Below are 27,315 nucleotides of genomic sequence, written 5' to 3'. Positions count from 1 at the left end.
ATAACCGCCAGCCATTCATGATTCATTGCATACCAGGAAAATTAGACAATTTACATATATACATTTTAATATATTAGAACAAAGCGTTGGAAAAAAAAAAGAAACCTATTGGCATCAGCATCAGTACTACACTGCAACATTCGTGTAAGAATCCCCCTCAACTAGGGAGAGAGAAAAAAAAAAACGGAAAAAGCTATACCATGGCCTGTTAAGAAAAATATGCAAAAACCACTTCATTTGGTTAGTCGTCATCTGATAAACAGACTAAATCTGGCGAAGCAGATTGATGGGATGCGTTAGCCAGAGCGCTACTACTGGTGCCAAATCTGGATAGGTTCCCTACAGCCACATTTGGGAGATTAACAGTAAATTGACTGTTGGCATTCATGCGTAAATCCATGGCAGGTAAGTTAGGCGTAGGTAACCGACCTGCACTACCGGGTGGGCACCCCAAGTGAGGATCAGACGGGTAGGTTGTGGGTTTTGGTCGGGGAGGACCATGAGAAAATGAGGGAGATGTTGCAGGAACATTAACGGTATCTGTCTGACTTGGCATCCCATGCAGAAGAGCAGGGACACTGGACGCTGGTACAGATGTTGAGGGTCTACAAGACGGGGGATGTGGTGCGGGGGCATGTATCTCGCCATTGGAGAAAACTTCTAATACACTGTAACCAGCTTGTATAGGCGGTACCATATGCTGAGAGTTAGCTGTTGTGTAGGGACTCTGCAGACTAGTCGCAGAAGGCCCACAGGAAGATGAACCAGCAACCAGGGGTGGACAAGTAGCACTTTGTTGTCTTGGAAGCTGAAACAACTGCTGTGCGTAACTTGAATCTGACATTAAAATAGTGGTTAGGAAAAGCATCCAAATTCAGTGTTCTGTATTTTTGCTAATGAGCAGAATATATAATCAGCTGAATGCAAACACACTCAAGAGTCTCAGACATACATATTTAAGTCCATAAATTTTTCACCTTTCCCGAATCCAAGTAATCCAAACAGAAAATATAAAAAAAAAACTGCTTATACAATCACTAAATAACATTCATTAGTTTCAGACTCAGTTTTTTTCAAATATTACATATCTGTACTGTAGCCTACGAAAGGCCAAAACAGCAGGTGCCAACACCAAAATTAGTGATGCTCATTGTTTTCTTGAGGCGTTATCTGATTTGATATGCCTTTCATTTCCCACCAAATGAAGGAAAATTCGGCCCCTCCTAACCTATACTGCAGTAGTGGTCCATCCAAATTCTTGAGGAATTTTTTATGGTGGTGGTGGAAGTTGGGTATGGGGGGCGGGTTGGGGATGTAGGTTACACGAGGAAGATAAATAATAGAAGAAACACATTATATGCTTATCAAGAACTCTACAAAATCTTCACAGCATCTGCCACCTCAAGCTTTTAACTTATTGAAACTTGATTGATCCAAAAAGAGAATAGATGGCAAGGAAAACCACTATTACTATTAGAAACATAGTGGGAATGGAACTATCTAGATTTTCATAACATATCCTGTCAGGGCAATGAAAGAAATATTAGAAATGATCTTTATAAAATCAGCATACCTGATGTACCAGATGATTTAAGAACCAAACATTTAGACCTAAAAGCATCTGCCAATAACTTATTCATACGAACTATGTCAAGACTGGTATCCAGAGTTCTCTTCGTATGCTGAAATTCAACTTCAATCTCCTGAAATTTAATGTCATACTTCACGCGAAGTTCCTCTAATTCCTTTTCAAAATCAAATTTCAACTGCAATTTCTGCTCCAAAAAGAATAACATCATATAAACACAAGATAGAAACCTAGAATGAGTATAATCACAACAATGAAATAAAAGTAAACCAGAAACTAACCATATCTTCATAGTTTTTCATAGTGTGTTCTGTTACTTTTCGTATTCTATCCAATTCATTTTTAAGTGGATCATAACGCAAATGCAGAAGCATTCTGGAAGCTGAATGGGTATCAGTTTGCATAGGATGATAATTGGTCTCTGAAGGAGTTGACAAATTTCTTGGGTCTGAAGATTGCGTTCTTACTTCACCAGGGGTAAGGAAATCATGGTCTGAATTTGAGGCAGGGTGTACAACTTCATGTGAAAGTGAATCAAGTTCTGAATCTGAACCACGTTGCGTGACATCTTGATTTGGAACCACGGTTGGCTGAAGTTCAACTTCAGTTGCCAAAGGAAAATTAGTTGAATCTAGATGGGAAGAAGGGAGCTCTGCAGATCGTAATTGTTGCACCTGCTCTAAAGGCTTCATGAACAGTGAAACATGATTATATTGGTTGATTGGAACTGGACTAGATACCAGTTCAGCTTGCTCAGAAGAACACTGCATTTCCCTAGATGAATTGTGGTCAGTAGAGGACTCAGATGATAATTGCTCCACTTGTTCTGGAGGATCCATGACATTAACTGATCTAGATACTGGAGTCTCCAGGGACGATTCAGTGATTGTTTCAGGCGCTTTTTCCTGTGGGTCTGATGTGGTACTTTTACCCATCAACAGATAATTTGTCAAAGGCTCTATATCATTATGACTATCCCCCATTGCATGACTATTTTCTGGCACCAGAATTGGAACATCTCTATCTGAAATAGCCAAAGGGACTTCATCATGAGTTTGTTGTTCCAAAAGTGGATTTGAAAGGGACATTGTAACCTGACCACTTGAATTAGCAGTTTGACAAGGCCTTGGTGATAAAACACTATCTAAACCTGAGACATCCACTGAACCTCTATCAGATCTTTGACCCATAGATGACAGAGAATTCAGAGGAGCTGCATCCTCTGGGCAATCAGTATAATTGAACATCACAGGTGTTGCCACAGGTATCTCTCTTTCCAATACACTTACAGTGTCCCCTTCATAACTAGTTTCTTGCACTTCAACCAGAGCATGTCCATCAGGTATGCTTGACAGGACTCCACCAGAATTTTGGGGTTGTGATTTCAAAAGGGTAATTTTAACTGGACTGTTACCTGGACTAGCAGTTTCACACAGTCTAGATGACTCTCTATCTAAAAATTCATTTACAGTACCACCATCAGATATTTGCTCCTTGGATGAAGAAGGATTCATAGCAGTACCGTTTTCTGGACAATCAGTAATATTGACAGTCCCATGCAGTCCCAAAAGTTCCACTCTATCTAACAAACTTGCTGCGGCCCCATTAGCAATTCTTTCATCAGATAAAGGTGAATTCTCTGCGACAGAATTATTTGAACCTTCACATTTATCAGCCACACATATTTGTGCAGAATCTTTTGCACCATGTATATTCTTTTCAGGTGATTCTGAATTCAAAGAATGAACTTTGTCCTGACCATCAGTTGCACTACTGCTTTTGAACACGTCATGAGCCACCTCTCCAGTTGCAATATCTGATGTTTCCCCATTACACACTTCTCTATTTGATGAAAGCAGAATTGACGTTACAGCATCATTCCTACAACCATCTTGAGATCCATGGTTAGAATTTTCACGCACATCATCAAAAGAATTCTGTTCTCCAGAGTGGGAATGTTTACTGATAATATATCCTTGACTAGCTCTATTATGGTCCTCACTTCTAGAGATTGGTTGATCTTCTAAAACCATATTGTCCATTTCATTAGTACCAATTTGCTTGACCAGAGGATTTTGCAGTTCAGTTGTGCTACTGCATTGTAAAACTGCAGGGGATTTGGTGTCAGGAACAACAGTCCCAGTTTTCATCACAGAATCTACCATGTCATCATGACCCTGTCCTTCAGCAAAATTATTCTTTGGACCATTGTGAGGCAGTACTTGATCACAAGCCTGCAAGGATTCAACCACAGTCCCAACTTCCCTTGAAGCACCTAAATTTAGCAATTCATTTTGTGCCCAAGATTTCAAATCTTCTACCCAAGTAGCCTCACTGACTTGCAACTTCTGTTTTTCAGCTAATTGCTTGTCCTCCAGATCCTTGAAACGTTTTTCATGCTGACATTTCAGTTCTACATTTCTTTTTTCGTATTCAATATTCAAAATCTTGAGTTTTTCCATTCTCACAATATTAGTGGGAGAGCAGGATTGAATAAAGGCTAACTCTATTTTGTACTTTCTCTCAATGTCAGTCTTTTCATCCTCAAATGCTGCTTTCAATCTTTGCATCTCTTCCTCTTGCACAAGACATAGGTTCTTTAGCATCCCTTCGCACTTCTTCCGAATTTCTTTAATACTTTTGGACAAATCCTTTAAAAATAACTCAACCTCTCGTGCAGCTTCTGTACGGGAATATGCCCTACTCAATGATTTAGAAGCTTTTGGAGAACTAGTATCAGTATAATTTCCAGTACGATATAAAAATATTTTCTTTAGACAACGCAACATAGAATAAACCCAGTCCGCCTCTTGTTTTTTACAGTCAAAGTTCAAATGCTGTTTTGCACGTATAAGAGAAGCCCCATGGGCAAGTTTGTGCTTTAGCAAAGCAGCAGCAGTCCAACACTGAAATTTGCACAAATAAAAAATCAGTTTTACATATTAAATGCAATTAGGTGAATAAATGCATTTATAAAAGGTTGGGAATGAAAGTCATGTAAACTAACAATACCATTTTGCAGTGTGTTTACAAAATACTTCATTCATGTTTATCTGACTAACACCCTACACTAACAATCAGGCTTAAGAGTTTATACTAGCTGCATCATGACCCAACTCAAAAAGCTGACAATAATCTCAGCTGAAACAAAAATTTCGAGGCATATATGAAATTGACTAATAGCCAATATGAGGTGGTGGACTCCATGACTCGAATAAGGATCCACATCATGTGTCTTCAACTAGAGAAAGAGCCAAGGATTTAGACACTAGGATTTCAACTTTGGTGCACAAGAAAAGTTAGAGAAAAAACAGAATGGATATTATTATAAACAAGAATTAGAAGAAATATGTAGTGGATGTTAAAATATTAAATGCTTTTATCTTTAAAATTAATGATTGCATGTGTTAGGTCCCATGAACTTAAGGGGACAAGTCCAGTCCAACTTCATCATGGGCCTTGGATTTGGAAAACTTATAGTAGGAGAAATAAGAAAGGGCAGAATGGGAATTAGAGAGAAAAATGGAAGAGAGAGAATGGATCAATTATGCTTTTCTGTTGTTAGTAGTGGGCCAGGGTGCAAACGTTGTAGGAGCTGTGCTCTGGGTATTGCAGAAATCTTTTCTGCAGTATTTTCTTTTTTTGTTAGTAATACTTTTCACATCTTTGATTTGATCTCTGACAAATTGGTCAGACCTACCGGATACCCTAATCAGAGAGCGGCGAAAGGAGTTGTATGCCGTTGAGTTCACTAGAGAATTTAGTCCAAAAGCTAGCTGATACACAAGAGAGGTCACAGTTGAACTTGTAGAATGCAGTTTTCACGTTGATGGAAGAGATGAAACAGATGGAATCACGCTTGTGACGAGGTCCATCCCATGATTAGAATATGTTGTTAGAATCTTCTCATTCTCAGCATCAAATTGGTGGAGCTTTGTCAAGTAAACAAACACCTAAAATTCTGTAGAAGAGCAAATGATGGCAGAGTTTTGATCCAGAGCTTCCGGGGTTTGACAGCACTGACCCACATGCATGGGTTTCTTGAGCTAAGACATATTTCGAAATTCAAGACACTCGGCCATAGAAAAAGTTGCGACTAGCCAAAACTCCATGGAGGGGCCTACGGTTCATTGGTTCAATCTATGGATTGAAAATGAGCCAAAACCATCATGGGATAACCTAAAAGTAGCACTACTTCAAAGGTATGGAGGGGCTCTAATGGAGAATCCTTTTGACAGTTTGGCAGAAAATCAACAGGATGGGACTATGGATTCATATATCAAAGAGTTTGAATATCTAGTTTCTAAGGTTCCCAAGATGCCAGAACAGCAATTCATGGCCTACTTTATGCATGGTCTTCAGGCAGAGATTCGATGAAAGGTTTGTATTTATAAAACTGATAACAAGGTAAGGATGATGAAGTTAGCGAGAGCAATTGAGGCTGACTTGTTAGAGGATGTGCAGTACAAAACAACATATAGGAGGAGTTCAAATACAGGAAATGGGGGTTACTCTCATCCTCTGTTTTAGTATTTTGGAATAGAGCCTTAGTCTATGGCACGATTTGGTGGAAATTCAAGTGGAACACAAAACAAGGAGTTTCGAAAGGAAGAAGGGAAGTTTGGGCAAAGTTGGGGCTGGAGAAAGGCAAGTTAATAATGGAAAAGACTGAGGAATGAGTCACTTATCATTGTGGCCAAAACTTTCACCCTATGTATCAATGATCTGATGCCTTGGAGATGGAAGGGCATCCTAGTGGAGAGCTGGAGTGTTCTGCTCTTAGTTATGCGGTAGATCAAGGAGTTGGATTTCAACCCAAAACCATGAAAATAAGAGGAAAAATCAAAGGGATTCCATTGGGAAATTTGATTAATAGTGGAGTTTCTCATAAGTTAGAATATAGCAACACCCCCAAGGTGGGAGTCAGACTAAGAGATGGTTGAAAGACTTGCAGATATGCATTGATTCTTATGTGTTTGATATGAAAGAGGTTGACTTAATTTTGGGTGTGGAATGGTTGGCCACATTAGGAGAAGTCACTACAAATTGGAGGCAGTAGATCATGAAATTTGAATAGGATGAAAAAGGTGTTGAATTGAAAGGTGAGCCTACTCTTGGAGGAAGAAATAATTCTCTCTATAGCTTTCTAAATCAAGAAGAGCAGGAGGTTGAGGGGTTAGTCTAGTCCACCAAGGCCCAAAAGGTAGGGGGGTTGGTGAAAAAACATTGACCCTAGAGCAGAAAAAAGATGTGCAGAAAATTTTATAAGAATTCTTAGAGGTTTTCTAAAAGCCAAAAGAGTTGTCTCCCAAGAGATCTAAACACCATCATATCACTTTAAAATATGGAGAAGGACCAGTAAGTGTTTGACCCTATAGGTACTCCCATTATCAAAAAGCTGAAATAGAAAAACAAGTAAAGGAGCTACTGAATTCATGGGAAATTAGACCAAGTACAAATGCTTACTCTAGCCCAATGATATTGGTAAAGAAGGACTTTACATGGAGAATGTGTGTCGACAATACAGTTCTCAATAAAGCTACAACTCTGGACAAGTATCCAATCCCTGTTCTTGAAGAATTTATTAGATGAGTTGCATGGAACTTTTTACTTCTCAAAGCTAGACTTGCAAGTCTGGTTATCACTAGATTCGAGTAAGAGAAGAAGACACTCCTAAAATTGCATTTAGGATCCATAATGAGCATTATGAATATTTAGTTATACCTTTTGGGTTGATGAATGCACCAGTCACTTTTCAATCTTTAATTAATGATGTATTTAGACATTGCTTGAGAAAGTTTGTGTTGGTATTTTTTTACGACATTTTAATATATAGCATTGATTGGAACTCTCATATCCTTCATTTGAGGCATGTTTTGGACTGCTTGTATAACCATGAGTCGGTGGTGAACTAGAAAAAGTGTCAATTTGGTAGACAAGAGATAGAGTATCTCAGCCATATAATTTCAGCAAAAGAAGTGGCCATGGATCCTAAGAAAGCTTAAACCTATTTTAGTAAATCCCTTTCTGAGAGAAATTTAGCTAAGTCTGCCTATCACAAAGAACTCATGGCATTAGTTATGTCAATTCAGCACTGGAGAACTTATTTATTAGGAAGACATTTTAAAGTTTTTTCTGATCAAGGAAGTTTGAGGCAGTTGTTGCAGCAGCAAATCACAACACCAGACCAATAATATTGGCTTACAAAATTATTAGAGTATGATTTTGAGGTGATTTTCAAATCTCGCCTCCAAAACAAGGCTGCAGATGCATTATCATGGTTATTCAGGTTTTGATTTCAAAACCTAAGTGGTTGGATTATGAGAAAATATAAGGAATCCAGCAAGATTAATTTGTGCAGAAGGTGCTTTCAGACTTGCAGCAAGACCCGACTTCTAGACCTGGATTTTCTCTAAATCATGGTGTTCTATTGTACTATGACAGATTAGTTATCTCTGCAACATTGACTTGGATTCCAACATTATTCCATGAATTTCATAACAGCCTGACAGGTGGACATTTAGGGTATTTCAGAACGTATAGGCGGCTGACTGAATGTTATTATTGGTGTGGGATGAAAAGGAGAGTTCAAAGTTTGTTAAAGAATGTGACATTTGTTAATGGCAAAAATATCAAGCTCAATCTCCCGCAGGGTTACTTCAGCCATTGGATGCTCCTGAACAAATTTGGTAGGATATAAGTCTTGATTTTGTTACAGCTTTACCAAAGTCCAAGGGATTTGACATTATTTTGGTGGTAGTTGATCGTCTCTCCAAATATGTTCATTTCATTCCACTTAAATACCCATTCACAGCTAGGACAGTAGCTTATTCTTTCACTAGGGAAGTGGTTAAACTCCATGGAATCCTCAAGTCCATCATCAGTGACCGAGATCCTTTATTCCTTAGTCACTTTTGGAATCAACTCTTTAAACTTAATGGCCCCAAGTAGCACGCGTTCCTTATATCATCTACAAACTGCTGGACAAACTCAGATAGTTAACAAATGTTTGGAGACGTATTTCAGTTGCTTTTGCTCTGAACAGCCGAAGACTAGAAGTTGTTGGTTGCATTGGGGAGAATGGTGGTATAACACCACTTTTCATGCTACAACAGGGGTTAGCCCTTTTCACGCTGTGTATGGTAGGAAATCTCCTCCTTTGTTGCAGTATGCTTTAGGAGAAACCAAAGTGGAATCAGTTGAAAGAGAACTAATTGATAGGGATGATGCTCTCAAACAATTGAGATATCACTTGCAATGGGCCTAAGAGCATATCAAGAAATTTGCTGATAAAAAGAGGAGGTTTCAAAGTTTTGAGGTGGGGGATTGGGTATTCCTCAAACTAAGGCCTCAGGCTAGTGTTGTTCAGAGGATCAATCCTAAGGTGGCTGCCCTCAGGCTAGTGTTGTTCAGAGGATCAATCCTAAGGTGGCTGTTAGGTTCTATGGCCCATATCAGATTGAAAAGCAGGTGGATACAGTGGCCTATCAGCTGAAACTACCTCCTCAATCTAGAATCCACCTTGTTTTTCACATTTCTCAACTTAAAAAGGCAGTGGGAGATTATCAGCCTACACACGATTTGCCAACTAGGTTGGAGCCAGAAGTGGCTGCCAACATTGTTCCCGAGAAGATTCTTGCAGTTCAATACAAACAGAAGAAAGGGGGAGTTGTTCCTTACTGGTTAATCAGGTGGAAAGGGCAGCCTGATGAAAATGATACTTGGAAAGATGCTCTCACAATTTCCACTCAATTTCCAGATGTTAGCCTTGAGGACAAGGCCTCTCTTGATGGGGGTGGCAATGTGAGGTCCCATGAACCTAAGGGGACAAGTCCAGTCCAACTCCGTAATGGGTCTTGGATTTGGAAAACTTATAGTAGGATAAATAAGAAGGGCCAAAATGGGAATTAGAGAGAAAAATTATTTATGGAGAGTAGCATGACGTGTAATGTTTCATATAATGGGAGGGAAGAGAGAGAATGGGTCAGTTATGCTTTTCTGCTGTTAGTAGTGGGCAAGGGTGCAAACCTTGTAGGAGTTGTGCTCTGGGTATTGCAGAAATCTTTTCTGCAGTATTTTCTTTTTTTGTTAGTAATACTTTTCACATCTTTGATTTGGTCTTTGACAGCATGAGAGAATATCAATAACATCAAATGCTTATGCTCCACAGCAAGATTGGAAACACTTTTGAGAGAAAAGTTTTGGAAAGATTTGACAGGATTGGCTCAAGGCATTCCATTAAAAAAAAAAGATTTTCAAAAGGAAGGATAAATGAACATATTGCCAGTGAGGTAAGGCAATTTACAAGAGCTCATAATGGTTTTTGTTTGGAATGCTAAATGAGAAATGATAGTCTATTCTTGATTTTATAATAGCATATGATTTCAAAATTATGAAAACTTGATTTAAGAAGCTGAGAAAAACATCTAATCACTTAATAAGGTTTGAAAATGTGTAAGATGAATCATTTAACTCATTAAGCTGATTAATGAGATTGTAATATCGAATAAAATGGCAAATGAGTGAACTATGGAGAAGCAACACTATAAAATTTTACAAGAGATAACTCATGAACAACACTAAAATTATAGGAAAAAGAGATTTAGCATAGACTGAGATTGAATCACTGGGAATCAGCTTAGAATTATGATAAGAAAGTCAACAGCATAAGCTACTTATCATCTATCAGGGTTGATGGAAAGGTATTGCAACAAAGAAATAAAATAACATAATTTTTATTCATTTGAAAAAAGCATATAATTAAGTGTGAAGAAAAATATTGTGAAATTTTTTTAAAGAAAAAGATGTTTGCATGACTTATATTTAGACCATGCATGATGATATGTATAATAAGGTAACTACAAGAATGAAAACTCCTACAAGTGTTACTAAAGACTTCAACATAAAGATATGTTTACATCAAGGCTTTACCTTGAGTGTTTACATATTTAATCTAATCTAATATGTGCTTAATTGCTTATAAACAACATAAAAAATATTATACATAAATGCAAGTTATTTGTGGATGATAACAAATTAAGAATCAAGAAAAGAGGCTAAACTAAAACTACAAACAGACATTGGATTCAAATAGTTTTAACTTGGGTAGTTAAAATGAAGAGAGATATTAAAAATTATTTGCAACTGCAAAGTACCTACTAAGTTCAAAAGAAACTTTTTAATATACAACTAATTATCCTTTATAGTAGTGATTTGACATGGACTGTGAAAAAACAATCAAGAAATAAATAAACAGAAAAAGAAATTCTTCAAGAAAATAAATCCTATGTCAGACAGCAAGGATATGGCAAGAAAAGCAGGGAACAAGTATGGAATAGAAGAAAAAGCATGAAAATATTCTGACCAGTGATATTCGAAAAGCCTGTAATATTGACACTGTTTCCCTATTGACACGGTGATTGTTCATAACATATTCAAGAAAATTATCAACCACACTCTTGACGTTCTCCTGCATTACGAAAATATGTCACCAGAACAGTCATCAAAGAGCTCAGATTCACATAAATGAATACAAATTTTGTCAAACCAACTATGATGCTCGTGAGCAGTAGTGTTCAAGGTTATAAAAAAATTTCCTTGGAAATGCAGGGTTGAATTAGAAGAATTGATGGAAGCATAAATTTTCAAGGCCAAAGTCAAGCGGATTCAAACATCTAGAGATACTGGAACTGTTTGAAAAAGTGCATGCACAAATTCCACATTACTTAGGTTCAGCATTCATGATAATTAGTCATAATTTCATTGATAATAGTTAAAGTCATTATCCATATCATATTTCAATGCACTCGTCACTCAATGTTTTTGAAAAAGTGCATGTACAAATTCCAGCTAAAGACTATTTCAGTTTATCCAATCTCCTTCACTTCGACCTCAGCCTTCTCAATTTCAGATCAGTGGCTCTTGATTCCCACATCATTATAAGTCTGCCATAGGTGCCACCGCATAGCATCACCAAAATTAAGGAATATTTTTAATCTATCCTAATATCAGAATTTCAACAGGAGAACAATATCTTGTCAACAGAATTCTTAAGGCCTTTTACGCCAAGTAATATTGCTGAATTGCCAATACTTGTACACAAGCACATTTCATCAACACAAACAATTTGGTAATTAAAATGCAAACTTATCCAGGGTAAAGGACCAGAACAGGACAACAAATAGAAGTAAAACTTTTGTCAAAGAGAAAACACATGGCATACTGGGAGAAGAAGAACATCACAGAGCTTTCTGATCTCTGGCTTCAGCAAAAGATGCAAGCCCCTCTGCTCATCACGCTGTCTGCATTTTTGCTGAGATTCAACATCATTACCTTGAGATTTATCTGACATTTGATCAAGCAAACAAACTGAGTAAGGATTGCCAATCACATGAAATGGATTACCAACACAAGTCATTGAACAAAGCAAGAATGGAGAGGCATTACCATTACCCACTATATCTCCAGATGCTCCTGCAAAAGTAGGCAATGGTTTCAGAGGTTATCATAAAAGGAAAAAGGCCACAATAGTTCTTACTATTTGTCAGCCTCATTGAACAATGAAAGATCATAACAAAATGAAAGAAACAAACTTGACTACCAACCTGCCTTGATTCCAGTGGATAACTTTTCACCTTCATATTTTGAAGAAGGCGGATCAACAATATTGTTGCTCACTCTCCTGCGCTTCTTTGCTGTGCCTTCACTTACAAGATCTGACCCATCTACTAACCCATCAAAAGGATGAACTTTCTTCCGATTCCGCTGGGATGAACTATTTATGTATTTCCACTGAAACTGTTTTCCCTCCAAAAGTTTTGTCCAAAAAAATTGGGGTGACTCTTCATCCAATAACCTATATTTTTGCTCACCAAGCAAAGGAAAATTTGCATGGTATGTTCCCCCTTTTTGCTTTACTTTCAATAAAGTTGAACAGGTGATGTTGATATCTTCCCCATCCAGAGATAGAAGGGATGAGAATTCATGCATTGCATCTTTCAAAAGTGGTCGTCCAAACAAGGATTTCAAACTAGATTGAGAAGTTTCACCATCATGAAAAACTTCCAATTCATCAAATAAACAAGATGCACCCCACATCAACAGCATATGACTGGTACTCCAGTTTAAGTTTTGTGAATTGATGTCAAGTGTCTTATCTTGCTTAGCAAGGATTAAGGCTTTTTCTTCAACAGTGAAAGATGAATATAAACGAAATATTTTTATCAATTCAAATTGTGAATCAAGTGTTATCTTCTGAAGGGATCTTATATCATTCATTGGGTTCCAATCACTATCAAATATAATAATAGCATCAATTGATGATAATTTGATGCTTGGAAGACAAGCACACGTTTCCAACAAAAAGACAAATCGTCCAGTGTTCTTATCATTAAATATCTTCATGGCAGCTTGCTTCTTGGATTGTGCAAGGCTTTTATCAATCCGTTCATAAGAATCTTTACCAAATCTTTGTCGCAATACATCATCCAAAATATCTCCTATTTTGCTGTGTCCAGTACCTCCAATAGACTGCAAATTCAAAAACAATTTAACACAACTCAATAATGAGATATAAGAGAAAGGGGAGCATCGCAGTCAAATGTACTAATACACACACACAAAAAGTGAGAAAATTAGAGAAAATAATTAGAACATAACAAACAGAAAAAATCAACCTCCAGGCCTTAGTGAGATTGTATTTGTATCTATCAATAAATAATTATTCCCATGCTTTTTGATTGTCCACACTCATAATCCCAAACAATATTCCATAACTAATGAAAGCAGAAGAAAAATTGAGACTACCAAAATATGCAAAAAGATAAAAAAATCATCCTTGCTCTTAACTCTAATCAGAATCATATCATGATTCACACGGACGGGGAAAAAGAATCAGCGAGCCAATTGAAGCAATTGAGCTGCACAAGTGAGGGCAATCAGCAATGTGCTTTGGGAGGAAATTGATGTCAAGGGTCTTAATGAGCAAGGTACAAAGGAGGTGGTTCATGCATAAGAGGAAGCAGTGATGGTTCTAGCCATCAACAGTTCGTCATATGTGTGGGTGTTTAAAGGATTATTTTTGGACAACTAAAATAAAAGACAGTTGTTCTTGAATCTAGCTAACACCCCTACTTCTATAATAATAATGGAACCAACTTTATACTAATGCTATCATATTCAGAGCACATAACATATTATTTAAATTTTGTATACAACTTATCACATCAAATCAAATTTGTTTATAAACACAGCATATGCAACAACCAAGTCTTTTCCCAATCAGGGATTAGCTACATGAATTAAACAAGGACACAATATTCAGTCGAGAATCATCTCTATAGACAAGCCATTGAACTCTAAATCCTTCTAAACTGTTTTGTATATAGTTTCTTTGTCTCCCGCTGCCTCTAGCAACTGGGCTACCATCAATCCAATCTACTCTCCTTATTGGGGGGGTTCTACAGGCCTTTTTTAACACCCACCCTAACCACTCAAGGTCAACAATAAGTGTCATCCTAAATTTTTCTCTAATGTATTCATTCTTACCATGTGACTAAAGGTATTTTGCAAGCTTTACCACTATACTTGGATTGTTGTCTTGTTGCTAAACTTACATTCCATATACTCCATCTTGCTTCTATTTAGCAAAAGTCATGATTTTCCAAAGTTCATCTCCTGATCTTTAACTTTAGATTTGTTTACTCTCGTTTCTCCAACTAGAACTCTATCATCTTCACAACATGCATTGCAGCACTGGCTCATAGATAAGCTAGGCAAGGACACCCAATACTAAGGTTAGACTAAAGAGACCCTTCATGCAATCCTATGGTTAAAGGAAAATCTGTTGTGGCCCTATTTTATGTTCTCCCCCTGGTTGTGACCCCCTCATGCATATTCTTAATTGCTCAAATATATGCAATACAAACTCATTTCTTTTCTAGGACCTTCCAAAAAACCTCTCTTGGCACCTGACCATAGTTTTCTAAGTCAATGAGACCAGATGTACATTTTTTTGGTCACTCTAATATGTCTCTGTTAAATGTTACTTCAACTTTTACTTCCATGGTTGACCTCCCAAGCATATATCAAAATTAATTTTCTATAATGTGTGTCTCTTGTCTAAATCTCCAATTATCCTTCCCCATAATTTCATAGCGTGATTCATGAGCTTTATCCCCTAATAACGTCCACAATTTTGTTTATATAACTTATAAATAGGGTTTAGAGTACTACTCCACTCTTCCAGCATTTTCTTGGACCTCATAAATCATAATCTCATTAAACAACTTGAGTCAACTAATACCTTTCTCATCTAGACCTTTCCACACTTTAATGGGTATATTATCTGGTCCAATTGCCTTGTCATTTACCATCATCCCCAGTGCTTCTTTAACCTCAAGCTCCCAAATTCTACAATAAAAGATATAATTTTGGGTATACAAGCACAATGGATAAGAGAATTAAACAAAGATTACATATCAAATTTGTATACAAGATCAAATACATTTAGTAGCCAAAAAATTTTAAATGTAACAAGTTTGTGTTTGATTTCACTTAATTTAGTGAAATAATCACATTTTTTTCAACTCCTTTGGTCTTTGTTAATGTATCTAATGTATTATGTTTTCATCTATTAGTTCCATCAATTTTTTTGCTCCATTGCAATGTTCGACACCCAATTAATATATAGCATCGAGGACATCTGCTATAGCTTTTTTTTTAGGCCAGCCTCTCCTTGTCATAATTCAGGATTGGTAACTACAAAGGTAAAGAAACTTATAGATGATGCATTGGGAAGATAGTCATGTGTACCTGAAAAAGAATGAGTACCCTTAAACCATTTTTTTTTAACTCCATGAGCATTGAATCAAGAAGTTGCAATTTGCCAGATGCTTTTATTCCAACATCCAGAAGCCCAACTGGTTCAAGACCCTTGTTAAGAAAAGGTTGCAGATCCGGATCAACAACATAGGGATGACTACAACACTGTCAAGAGGTAACACAATGAGAAAATGAAACCATTAAGAAAATTGACAACCACTAGACAGCTATGGAATTGATAAAAAAAGGGGGGGGGGGTTGTAAAGGAACACCTAACAACTTTAAAAAACAAAATAGTTTATTATATCCATTTAATTCTGTTAGATACCATATCAGCTTCATATCACATACACAAGAAGATTTTTAACTAAAAAACAGATTCAACTTAACACGAATGTGATTATTAATGAATTAAGCACAAATCAAATCAATTATAATTGATATGCCATACTTGAAATTTTAAATATTTAACCCCATACTAATAAGGAATTATAAACAGTTTACCACAAACCATCTAATGAAAAAAAATGCAAATTAATTAAGATGGTGCAACCAAATATTGCAGCATAAAACAGCTAGATCCTAAACCTAAACCAAATTTATATTGCATTTAATCTCATGTCATCTATGCAAATTATTCGCAAAGTACAACCTAACCTTCCGGGTTGAAATAAGAACATCACGAACAGCCCCAACACTATCAATCTTTGATGATGAGCGAAGAATGGAATCATTTGAAAGTAAAATGGCACAATACTGCTCAAGCTGCACATGAGATATCTGTACAGGAACCCAATACTCAACAAATCTAAAGGAGTCAGACTTGCATCTGTACACAATATGCCTTGACAACCTCTGCTTCAGTTGAACAACATAGTTATTGGACTTGGATATCAAACCATCTTCTTTTTCAGTATCAAATTGAAAATCAAGAAGAGCAAGAATATTAATGTTTTCATCAATGTTATCCTGCAAAACCCAGTAGGATTACATATGGCAAGTTGGCAACAAAATAAGGTTGGGTAGAGAGAGAAGCTGAAACCTAAGCATTAAAAAAAAAAACAAACCTTTAGTTGGCCATACAAAAGAAGAACTCTCAAATGTGTGTTTAACATCTTAATTTGTTTGAAATAAGAAGAGATTTTGGGGGATTGGCACTCATCAACAATAATTGTTTCCCATTCTATGTCCCCTAAAACATCCATATCCTGTAGATTAACAAAGTAAGTTGACAAGCATCACTTTATGATTTCATGAAAGAAGATAAAATGCACAAAATATCGAAGGCAAACATAAATACATATCAATCAATGAGACAACTCATCCAAGGGCCCACTGCTTTCTGAGGATCAATCCATAACCAAATAACACTAACAAACCCCGTCAATATCAGCAACCAGGTTCTTGAACATACCTCAATGAGAATCTCAGGAACAACTATGAGCACTTGAAAGAGTATACAATGTCCTTCATCGTAAAATTCAAGTCTCCTAATACTGTTACGAATCTCTCTGTTTCCATTGTAAATAACAACATCTATAGATGGGTCCAACCGGTAAAATTCATCCTCCCACAATTGGAGAGAAGCATCAGTTGAGACAATGAGGAAAGGTTGATAAGTATCAGAGTGCAACGATAAGATAAATGCAACCACTTTCAAAATTCGGTCCTGAAACTCATTATAGGCAGTCACTTAGTTCTAAAAAAACCAAATTACACAATTTCAAATTAGTCACCAATTCAGATCATGTAATAAAAAAGATACAGCACAATCTTAATATAATCAAATAAGTGTTAACAGACATATCTGATTAAATAGCAAAACGAAAAGGAAAATTAAACAACTAATTATTTAGGCCACATGGTTTCACAGTGTAAAGGGCCCATAAAGAGGAGCAAGTCAGCTTATCTACGGATAAAGTGCCCATAAGTTTGAAAGTGTATGCAAGGGTCTAAGAGGTGGTAATACAAGAATGTAGGTAATGAGGAAAAGGGCAATGATGTAAAATTAAAAACTAGTTAGTTAGGCCACAAGGTTTATGAACTCAGGCAGGGGGAAACAAAAGCATTCAGGTAGTTTCTTGCTGTTTGTTACTTGGATAGAGAACTTTTTTCTCTTTCTACTAGGAGAGCATAGGTTCTGGGGAGAACCCTTATTGGAAAATGCTTATACTCTGTAGCCAGTTTTCCCTTTCTCTTTTTGTTTCTTTTCAAATCCAATAATACCTGTTATTATATAATTGGAGTTTGCCTATTTCTGGTTTTTGTTTTATCAAAGACTATCATAATCAAACACCAAATCAGAATTAATGAAACCAAAATGAATCTATGGAAAGGCACAAGTAAAAAGCTTAGACATGCTTACATGGTCATCAATCACCATAGCATTCTGACCCTTGTGCCAATGCTCACGTAGTTTGTTAACTGCATCCAAATTGTTGTTACGAAATCCAGAAGAAACTCCACCAGGCATCTGGGATAACTTATTAAAAGAATTTCCCCGGTCTATTTTCTGCAGATTGTTGAAATGAAGCCAAAAAAGACCAATCAGGATTGAGGTGAATTTACAAAAGCAAGAATATCAGGGAACTTAACTATAATTTAATCAGGTAGAAATAAATAATATAAAGAACAAATCAAGGATCAAATCCCATGTTATGCTCAATTATAAAATTAATATGAAGATTGAATAGCATAACTTTATGGTGCGTGCTAAGCTTATTTTTGTTTGGGCCATGTTAATTGACCACAGCTATCTTGTTTACCGATTCATTAAGAATGCAAGAAATCTATTAAATCTTGAATCAGAAGCTAAATCTTTTAGCACCAGAGTCAGTTCTATTACAATCTGATTGATTCAGGATCCACAATTTGAAGCCAGGGTATTGCACAATCCAACTGGGAAAATGGCAGAACTTTCCCTTGTACTGGCACCATTTATAGATTTAAATATAACAGGAAATTGTAATAAAAAATATATATGCCTATAAATTCAGAATAAATAAAACCAACCTCCTAATTCACCCTTTTCTCAGCTCTTTAAAGTTTAAACCCAGAATCTATTGCCCTCATCCTTTATCTCATTGGCTATGGTCCCCTACCCTAATATCTGGGGTTAAATGATGATAGATTACAAAAGAGTGATTTGTGCTCTTAAAATTGAAATCAACCTACTATATGAGTTGAATCTTTAATTATTTTAGAATTTACACTTATTATAACTTTTGGATACTAATGAGATATTTGGCTTTGAATATTGATATTTGATACTACTTAAATTATCGTATCATGTTTTCATAAGTAGAAAATGCATTTCATGCAATTATTAACATTAATCATGAATACTAGCTAATTCATCCTACGGAAAATCTGCCTTCAAATTCATGATTCATTCTACAATTTAACAGACTTGTCATATCATAATCATATGTCTGAGGCACCTTATCTAATTTGGAGCAACAAGAAATTCTCTTTGCTCTCTGGAAACGCCCTTCATAGCCTCTGATTAAGCTCTTCCCTTCAGGTGAACAAAGAAAAGAAGCATTGTCCAACTCCCATGTAGCATGCTCATAACCAAGACCACGCCATTTCACATGCCATTCAAAATAATCAACAGCATAGTTATTCCTGTGATTATCATGCTGTTTGCCATGGATTAACGCTCTCTTCTGCAGCAGACGATGGGGTAAACTCCATTCTGGTTTCAACTGTAGGGTCTGAATCAACGAAACTCTCAGCACTATATACTCATTCCAGCATAAAAACCACAAAGTTTGATTTTCTTAACATGATATCCAAAAGGAAAGATTAAAAATTTGAAAAAAAAAAACCTGATCTTTCTGATTAAACTTCGTAAGCATCAAAGGATCTTCAAGAAGTAAATGATTTTCTGGCACCCAACGATTGTGAACATGGGCAAGGCCTATATATTTCACAAGAAATTCCTTCTGAACTGCAATGTATAAAAGAGTTACCACTTAATCGACAATGTTAGTTGCCAGAGTATGCACCATATATAGGCAGTAAGGGAAAATACAGATGAGCTTCAAAATAATAAGGAAATCAATGAGAACAGGTCAAATGGTGATATGTTATTACTTTACCATTAACATTTGAAGATGAATATTCTCTGACATCAAAAATTGCTTCTATTCCCTTTGACACTGAATATACACCAAAATCAATCTTCTTTCTCACACAGAAATGGCAATGCCAAACTCCAAGGGGAGCATCCAGCAGGGGAGGTTCAAGACAAGAGAGATGGTAGCATCCATTGCATTCTTTTCCACCACAATACCTGCAAAATTGAGTCCAGTCTGAGATTAGAGAACAAATACATGCACTTTAAACATAATATAGACATAAATCATGCAGTGATATTCGTTGGTCTAAGGAAAGCAATGCACAATGAGAAACATTCATATTTTCAAAAAATGGAACTTGTTCAACCAGTCAAACCAGTGGCCAGCCATGCTAGAGTTGAGGTTTCACCTGCCAAAAAAACTGGAGTATATCCAGGTACAACGAACTGGCCACTAGAATGGGCTGATAACTTAAAAGCCAAGGAATTTGGACCCAAGGAAAAGTAAAACCAAGCGAAGAAAAAAATTAAAATTGTCAAAATTCACAACTCAACAAAAGGCTGGAGCACCTGAATATGGGTTAGCCAAAATATATGTTAAGATGTTCCAAATTAGTTAGGAATAAAGCCAGTATACTCTTTATAAGGGCTAGAGTAGTCCTATTCCTATGAACTAACTTTTAAAAGTGAGTTAGACCCAAGTTTCTTAACATGGTATCAAAGTCCATATTAGTCAGGAATAAAGCCAATATACTCTTTATAAGGGCTAGGGTAGTCCTCCTCCTATGAACTAGCTTTTGGGATTGAGTTAGGCTCAAGTTTCTTAACATGGCTTAAGAGACTATCTAGTTTGAATGTTAAGCTACCACAAATGTCCAGTCCTGTTGGATTCCACCCGTACAGATATTTAGTCATGCAAATTTCACGCACCAGATATCTAGTCCTAAGCTTGAGAGGGGTATGTTAAAATATTTCACATTGATTAGGGTAGGGTAGTCCTCTTTATATGAACTAGCTTTTCGAAGTAAATTAAGACCAAATTTCTTAACAATATGAACCAAAAGCCAATATATTACTCCTTCCAATCCTTTTTTACAAGACCCTTTTTAACTAAATCACACAAATTAAAAAATTTGTCGTAAGTAATTGATGTATTATTTTTTAAAAATAGCATTCCAAATATACCCCCAATTAAAGTCAAACTCTATAATTATATTATTTATTAAGAAATTAGAAAGGTTTAATAATGATGAAAAAATATGTGAAAAATAATAACACGAGTTTCAACAAATTTTATGTTGGTTGGTGATGGCCTAACACAACCTTCCTCATTCGAAAAATAATAAATGTCCCTAAAACTTTGTAAAGCATCTTATATTGAGGACCAACAAAAATCTTCAAAAAGTTCTTATAAAAAAGACCGGAGAGAGTACTATGTTTAGTTAATGTCACTTAAATGAATTAAAAAAGGTGGATGTTTCATAGGAAAGGGTAATTGGAAGGAAAAAAAAATAATGACAGACAAAAGTATTAGTTCCACACACACCAATGTATTGAATTCTAAATGATGGTGTTAGAAAATATGAAAATATCCAATATTTGACCATATGTTGACAAAATATGAACCAAAAGCTGAATCTTGATATATCTCAGAACAATATATTTTTGTTACCGCGAGATAAGAGTATCCTTTAGCAATCGTTTTCCTATTTCCTCATAATCTCTTAGAATTAGTTACCGTATTTCCTTATCTCATGATTTGTTTCCTATTTAGTTAGGATTATGATTAGTATAAATAACAGTTAGAGCTCTAGGTTTTATTAACATATCATATCAAGTCAATATTAATCTCATTTAGTTTATTTTCTCTCATTCTCCTCCCTCCATGCCAAAAACTGCATAATTTCAACAGAATTCAATACACAAGATTGACAATCAATATTTGGATAAACATGCCAACCAAAGTAAAAAGTGTACTCACAGTAACTGCCCTTCTCTCTTGCAAATTACACATCTATTTTTAGCAGCATCTGCTAGTAAACTAGCAGGAAAATCCTTCTGCAGCATGTTTGCATCAGCATCATTTCCATCCCACAGCTAATGACAAAAACACATAATACAAGAGATAAAAGACTTTAACTACAGATAAAATTAAACAAACATTATAAAATCTATATACAGACATGCATAAGTATATACTAAAACACGTTGCTAAAAGCTATTGTTTTAAAATATTTCTGTAAGGAAACAGGTTGTTTTGCTAGGGTGCCAGAGCATGGTTAATTAATTACTAATCTGTACTCTATCATCAGTATTGTTTTACCAGATACAACTTTGAGGCCCACATGCACACTAGATGTTAATTTGTTTGAGCTTGAAGGCCTTTTTTCAACAAAATTTAAGGAATTTGAGGGGGAGGGGAATGATGATCAATTAGTGTTTCACAGGCTTGAGAAAATGACAGAAAGTGAAAGAAAAATACAGAGATATTTGGAGACAGTTCTTCGTAATTGTAAGAAATGTTATTATAACTGAACACTGAATGGGGGTTGGGTTGCCAGAAGAAGCCATGACTAGGATCGATTAAGCTCTTGATACTGTATTACTGTTGGACAGGTTCACGAAAATAAAAGAAATGACAGAAGGTGAAAGAAAGGTAAAGAGAAATTAGAAAGATCAGACAGGGAAATTCAGAGAAAGAGTTCTTGCAATCATGAGAATGTTGTAACAATTGAACTCTGAGTTGTGTTCTGATATTATTAGTCTGATCTGAGTGCAGTTGGCGATAACTACCGAACAACACCCTTTTAATTTCTAACAACTAACTGATTCTATTCATAAAAAAGAATCCTAACTTCCAAGTTCCAACAGAAGCTAACTGCTTCAGTTACAGATAACTTCTTACAGAAACCAAGTAGAAGGTCACAGAATTACATTATCAATGAGGAGGGTGAAGGAACCAACCAACCTCAGTTTCAGAAGGTTTAAAAGACTCACTGACTGTAGGATTATAATCCAACCTGCAAATAAAAGAACCAATTATTTAGGCCTGAAAACACACAACAAAATGCTGGTAAATCATCATGAACAGATCAATGTATATAAGATACTGATGCTGTGATTCCTGCAAAAGATTCAATCAATATACTCCCACATATTTCTGCAATCAAATATAGTATTAGTAAGGGTTTGGAGAATAGAAGCCATAGGGACACTTCAGCGCTGCAGATGACTAATGGTAAAGGAGAAATCAGTTTCGTAATAACTGGTAAGAATACCAAACACCTTTCAAAACCAGCATGTTAGACTACAACACAATCTAACAGAGATGTGCCACTTGATCATGATTCACAAATCTGAAAATACACTAGAAAAAATATAATAAAAGAGATGTTTCATTCTAATTCAAGAATAATGGGATATGTGACATTGTGTTTCATCATTTGCCAACGATTAACAAGTACCTTATTCGTTTGGAACACGACCTCGTAACATCACCATTTAGCCTTGAAGAGCCACCATCAGGAATAAAGTTGCAGTTGTCAGGCTTAGCAAATGTGACAGACACATCTAAATAATTATCCTCTGTGATTCCCTTTCTTTTAGAAGGTACTGATTTTTCACCCCTATTAGGCCCAACACTGTTCTTGCTTAAATCTTCATCCAAGATGAAATTCCTTGATGCTAACATATGTATCGTTTCCTCTCCACAGCAATCAGGCTGAACCCTTTTAGATACCAAACCAGTCTCATCAGTTGCAGCATTAGATGGCCCATCAATCCCCATAATATTGCCATCTAGCATTGAGGGGCTACCCTCAGGAATCAAGTTGCATTTGTCACCCTCAGCCAATGTGGCAGAAACATTTGAATCAATGTCCACCATGATTCCCTTACTCCTAGAAGGTACCGATTTTTGACACATATCATGTCCAACACCATTCCTGACTGTATCTTCATCCAATATGGAATTCTTTGACGCTAACATCTCTGATGTTTCCTCTCTGCAGCAATCAGGCTCATAAGTTGCGGCATTAGATGGTACCACTGGAGTTGCATTATTCTCTACTATATCTTTTACAGGCATGCTCAACCCAGAGTCAACTCTCATCTCTTTTGCTTTGGCACCTTCAGATGGTAGCATACCATTCTTGTAGCCTTCTTTACTATCAGAATGACTCTCTTTTGAGCACTCATTAATCTTGCCTCCGCTATTGCCGTCACCTTCTTGATTTGACTTATCAATCTTATTTGGCTCTGCAAGGCAATCTAAAATTCAAGCAAATAAAAAATAATAGATAATATAAATAATAACTAACAATAATTGGCAATCTCACCCAGCAAAACTCTCACTTTTCTTCATTTGGATTAGTAAACAAAAAACAAGCTGGCAAGTGACTTGAAGAAAGTCCCACAGCATTACTAGCACCATTAACTATATTTTTTACAACATAATGGGTGCACGTAACATTAAACATCAAAATTAGCACTGCTTTTCATTACATTTGGATAAGTAACAAAGCCCATGGCTAAATAACGAACAAAAAAATTGTTGAAATATGAACAACAATAGGAAACTAACTATATTACCTTTCTTTGGCAATTGAAAGAGAGACCGATAAGTTCGAGCATCCATTCTCTTTACTTTAACATGGGAAGTTCCCAAATCATGTTCCTCATTTTCAATGACTTCCTTAGATTCAAATGTCAACTGTCTCACACTCTTCTCTTTTTTTGGCTTTTGCTCAGAACTCAGTGACCCCGAGCTTTTAGAATCTGAAGGACTGGAAGAAGAATGACTCCTAGTTCTTCCAGATCTCCTCAAAGGACTCGGCATTTTCTTTATATCAACCCTTACAGATTTTCTTTTAGCTGCAGGAGTTGGCAGTGTTCTCTTTTCAAGTCTCTCAGACTTTTGAGTACGCGAAGGGCTTGGAATTATCTTCTTTGATGATGTTACCCTAGGGGACCTTCTGAGATCAGCTGTATCTGACACATTAGGATGTGATTTTACTTTTCCTTTCTCGCCACTTCGCGTCACCCTACCGTTATTATTATTTTCTTCGTATTTGGCCCTCTGACTAGAACGAGTACCACTCGCCATTTATTCAGCAGATCATGGTGGCGTGTAATGCCTACAGAATAATACTTTCAGTCAGTAATATAGGGACACAGAAACCAACTTACAAAAGAAACAGATGTCATTTGGCATGTGGCAAACTTCATCCTGATATGAGAAACAAAGCATAGCACCAATTGAGAACGACAATAGAAAAGATATAATCAATTGAAATACAGCAATTTAAGCTTAAAGTCAGAGTTGGGGGAAGCAAATAAAGCAATAACAGTAACATGTGTTAAGCGGCCACAACGGGATGAGATGAGACGCATTTTTTGGAACTATTATCCACCAATTAAAATAAAATAAAATAAAATCTCTGTTTTTTCAAGTAGTGCAAGGGAAAAACACTCATCTCAAAACTAGCGCAACTAACTAAAATAAATAAATAATCGTCTACTTGTTAGGGATACATCAATCTCCATTGGACAAATTATCCCAACCTACATAGACCTTTCAAACCTTGCCAATACAGATTGAAAACGAATAAGATAATTTAAAAAAATACAAATAAAATTTGCGCATGCAAAAACAGTGATGGCATGCACAACATATGAATATGTTATAGCGTGGTCGCTTCTCGTCATCCCAAGGCAACTTAAGCATATTCCTTTTATTACTTGATCCCTAAAATTGAGAGAAACGGAACGCGCATTCTGACTGGTATTACTGTTAGGAAGATTGCTCAAAATGCAAACCAAATTAACCAAAATGCAATGCGGAGAAATTTAGAGCTTTTCGCCGTTGAATGGAAAATCAGCATTTCGAACCAACCCTAATTCACTCCCAGCAGAAATCACAGAGAGATGATCTCGAAGCAATACAGTGTAGAGTTCGCAGAGGTTTAAATGAAGGACTAAAACAAGTATTTAAGAAACAATAAAGAGAAGGAGTAAACTTCACCAACCTCCATGAATCGTTTAGGGAAGAAGAACGTTTCAGAGCAAGGAGGAACTTTCAGAGTCTGGCACTGTATTAGTCTATTAGATAAATTTATGGCGCTCTATTTCCCTATGAAACGAGAGAAAATTTGAGGAGCTATTGTATTCAACACGATTTTTATCTTCGAGTATGTTCTTTACTGATGCAGATACAGTGATATAATATTATCGCAACAAATTTTTATTTATCTCTTTAAATCAATCATTACTTTATCGCTTGTTTAATTTATAAAATATACATATTTATTATATGATTATCATTTGCCTTATAAATAAGTGTAACCATTGAACGATAATTAAACCCATTAAATAAGAAATGAATAAATCATCAAATCACTGTATCTTATTGTAAATTAATTTTAATCAATTTGTGATAATCAACAAGGTAATAGAATAACATTAGTTTTTTTGTTTGTTTTAAATATATATTTAATCAATGAAATATAATAAGTTTATTTTATGTATTAACTTTATCTCTTCTTAATGTAAATTTTATCTTATAAAAAAGGTGTTAAAATAGAAAACATAAAATAGTATAATATTGTCTAATTTTTTATTCTAATGTACATAAATATAATAAAAATGTACATGGGAGAGTGCTTGTATGTGTGTTGTGTAACGATTGAAGGTGAAAAAAAAAAGTGTATTCACATTAATTTTTATGGTTATTTCATATTGAAAAAATCATTTTATAATTAAATAAACAAAATTATTTTCAACTCACTTAGCTTTTGGATTTTGTATTTAAAATATTTTAATGACCTAATAAAATTATACAACTGAAATTTTTTTGTAATTACATATTTTAAATATATGATAAAACCATGACAAAGTTAGCAAAGCATAAATTTAAAATTTTAATTTTAATATTCAAACTTTATATTGAGCTACTCTCAAATAGTAATGTAATATTAATTTGCTTTGTTATTGATTTATTTTTTTAGAACTAAGTAAGTAAAATGTTATCCACGTGTGCCCCACTTTATTTGTGTGATTATCCGTGTGATTTGTTTGATAACAAATAACAATGTTATGATTTTAAGATATATGATAGTATACTTTTATAATGGTTTTTTAGAAATCTTAATAGTTTTATCTTTTAATGTATTATTATTTAATTTAATAAAATATAAATTTTCTTCATCTTTGACTATTGACTTATATATATATATATATATATATATATATATATATATATAAATGAAACATTTATGTATTGCGAAAGTTATTAATTAATTAATTTGAAATTTGAAAATCAACCTTATTTATAGGTTAAAATATAAGAACTAAACCAAAAAAATTTATAGTCTTTTTATAAATTTTATAAAATGACTTTATGACTAATTAAATTTTGCTAAAAAAATTAAATTTAGATACAAAGTTGTTTGAGATTATTGTTAATTTTAAGTTTTAAATATTTTAAAAAAATTTAAAGCATTTTTTTATTTTATAATTTATTTTTTATGGCTTTAAAATTTAAATTTAAACCATACAAATTGTTGCTACTTTTTGTTTAATATAATTTGATAATATTGAAGTGGTGGTAAAATATTGATAATAACAACCGTAAAAAAATAAACGTAATAACAAAGACTACAATAATTTAATAACAACGTAACAATAATTATGTGTTTGTAGTTATATGCAGGTTACATCAACAAATTAAAGATATAAATTTTGTGTGGGTAAAATTTTTAAATAGTTGTTATATGTAATGAAGATCGATGTTATGTTCTAATTTCAAAAATATGATAAAAAAACATGA

General features: G+C 35.2%; 1 protein-coding gene across 1 annotated transcript; it reads right to left on the bottom strand.

Moving 5' to 3' along the window:
- Positions 1-25,578, bottom strand: LOC113854369 (helicase protein MOM1-like). The gene is made up of 20 exons (XM_027485326.1): positions 25,517-25,578; positions 24,069-24,625; positions 22,955-23,480; positions 22,459-22,510; positions 21,472-21,587; positions 19,513-19,706; positions 19,240-19,361; positions 18,850-19,125; positions 17,775-17,921; positions 16,824-17,078; positions 16,477-16,617; positions 16,067-16,378; positions 15,401-15,574; positions 12,193-13,117; positions 12,041-12,061; positions 11,811-11,932; positions 10,953-11,057; positions 1,870-4,494; positions 1,574-1,775; positions 1-837 (listed from the first exon to the last, which is right to left on the bottom strand). Exons 2-20 carry the CDS (start codon positions 24,592-24,594, stop codon positions 242-244), a joined length of 7,437 nt encoding a protein of 2,478 aa, XP_027341127.1. The 5' UTR covers positions 24,595-24,625; positions 25,517-25,578; the 3' UTR covers positions 1-241.
- Between the last annotated feature and the right edge of the window lie 1,737 nt (positions 25,579-27,315).

The sequence above is a fragment of the Abrus precatorius genome, unplaced genomic scaffold, assembly GCF_003935025.1.
Source record: "Abrus precatorius isolate BTA unplaced genomic scaffold, Abrus_2018 Scaffold11, whole genome shotgun sequence".
NCBI classification, from domain to species: domain Eukaryota; kingdom Viridiplantae; phylum Streptophyta; class Magnoliopsida; order Fabales; family Fabaceae; genus Abrus; species Abrus precatorius.
Note: the sequence above shows the minus strand (reverse complement) of the source record. Positions and strands in the feature narration are given on the sequence as shown.

Coding starts and splice junctions, on each gene's coding strand:
- LOC113854369 (XM_027485326.1), bottom strand. CDS start 24,594: ATGGCGAGTGGTACTCGTTCTAGTCAGAGGGCCAAATACGAAGAAAAT. Junction 16,618..16,823: donor TTCCTGAGATTCTCATTGAG/GTATGTTCAAGA, acceptor GTTAATCTACAG/GATATGGATGTTTTAGGGGA. Junction 11,058..11,810: donor GTGATGTTCTTCTTCTCCCA/GTATGCCATGTG, acceptor TTCGTAATGCAG/GAGAACGTCAAGAGTGTGGT.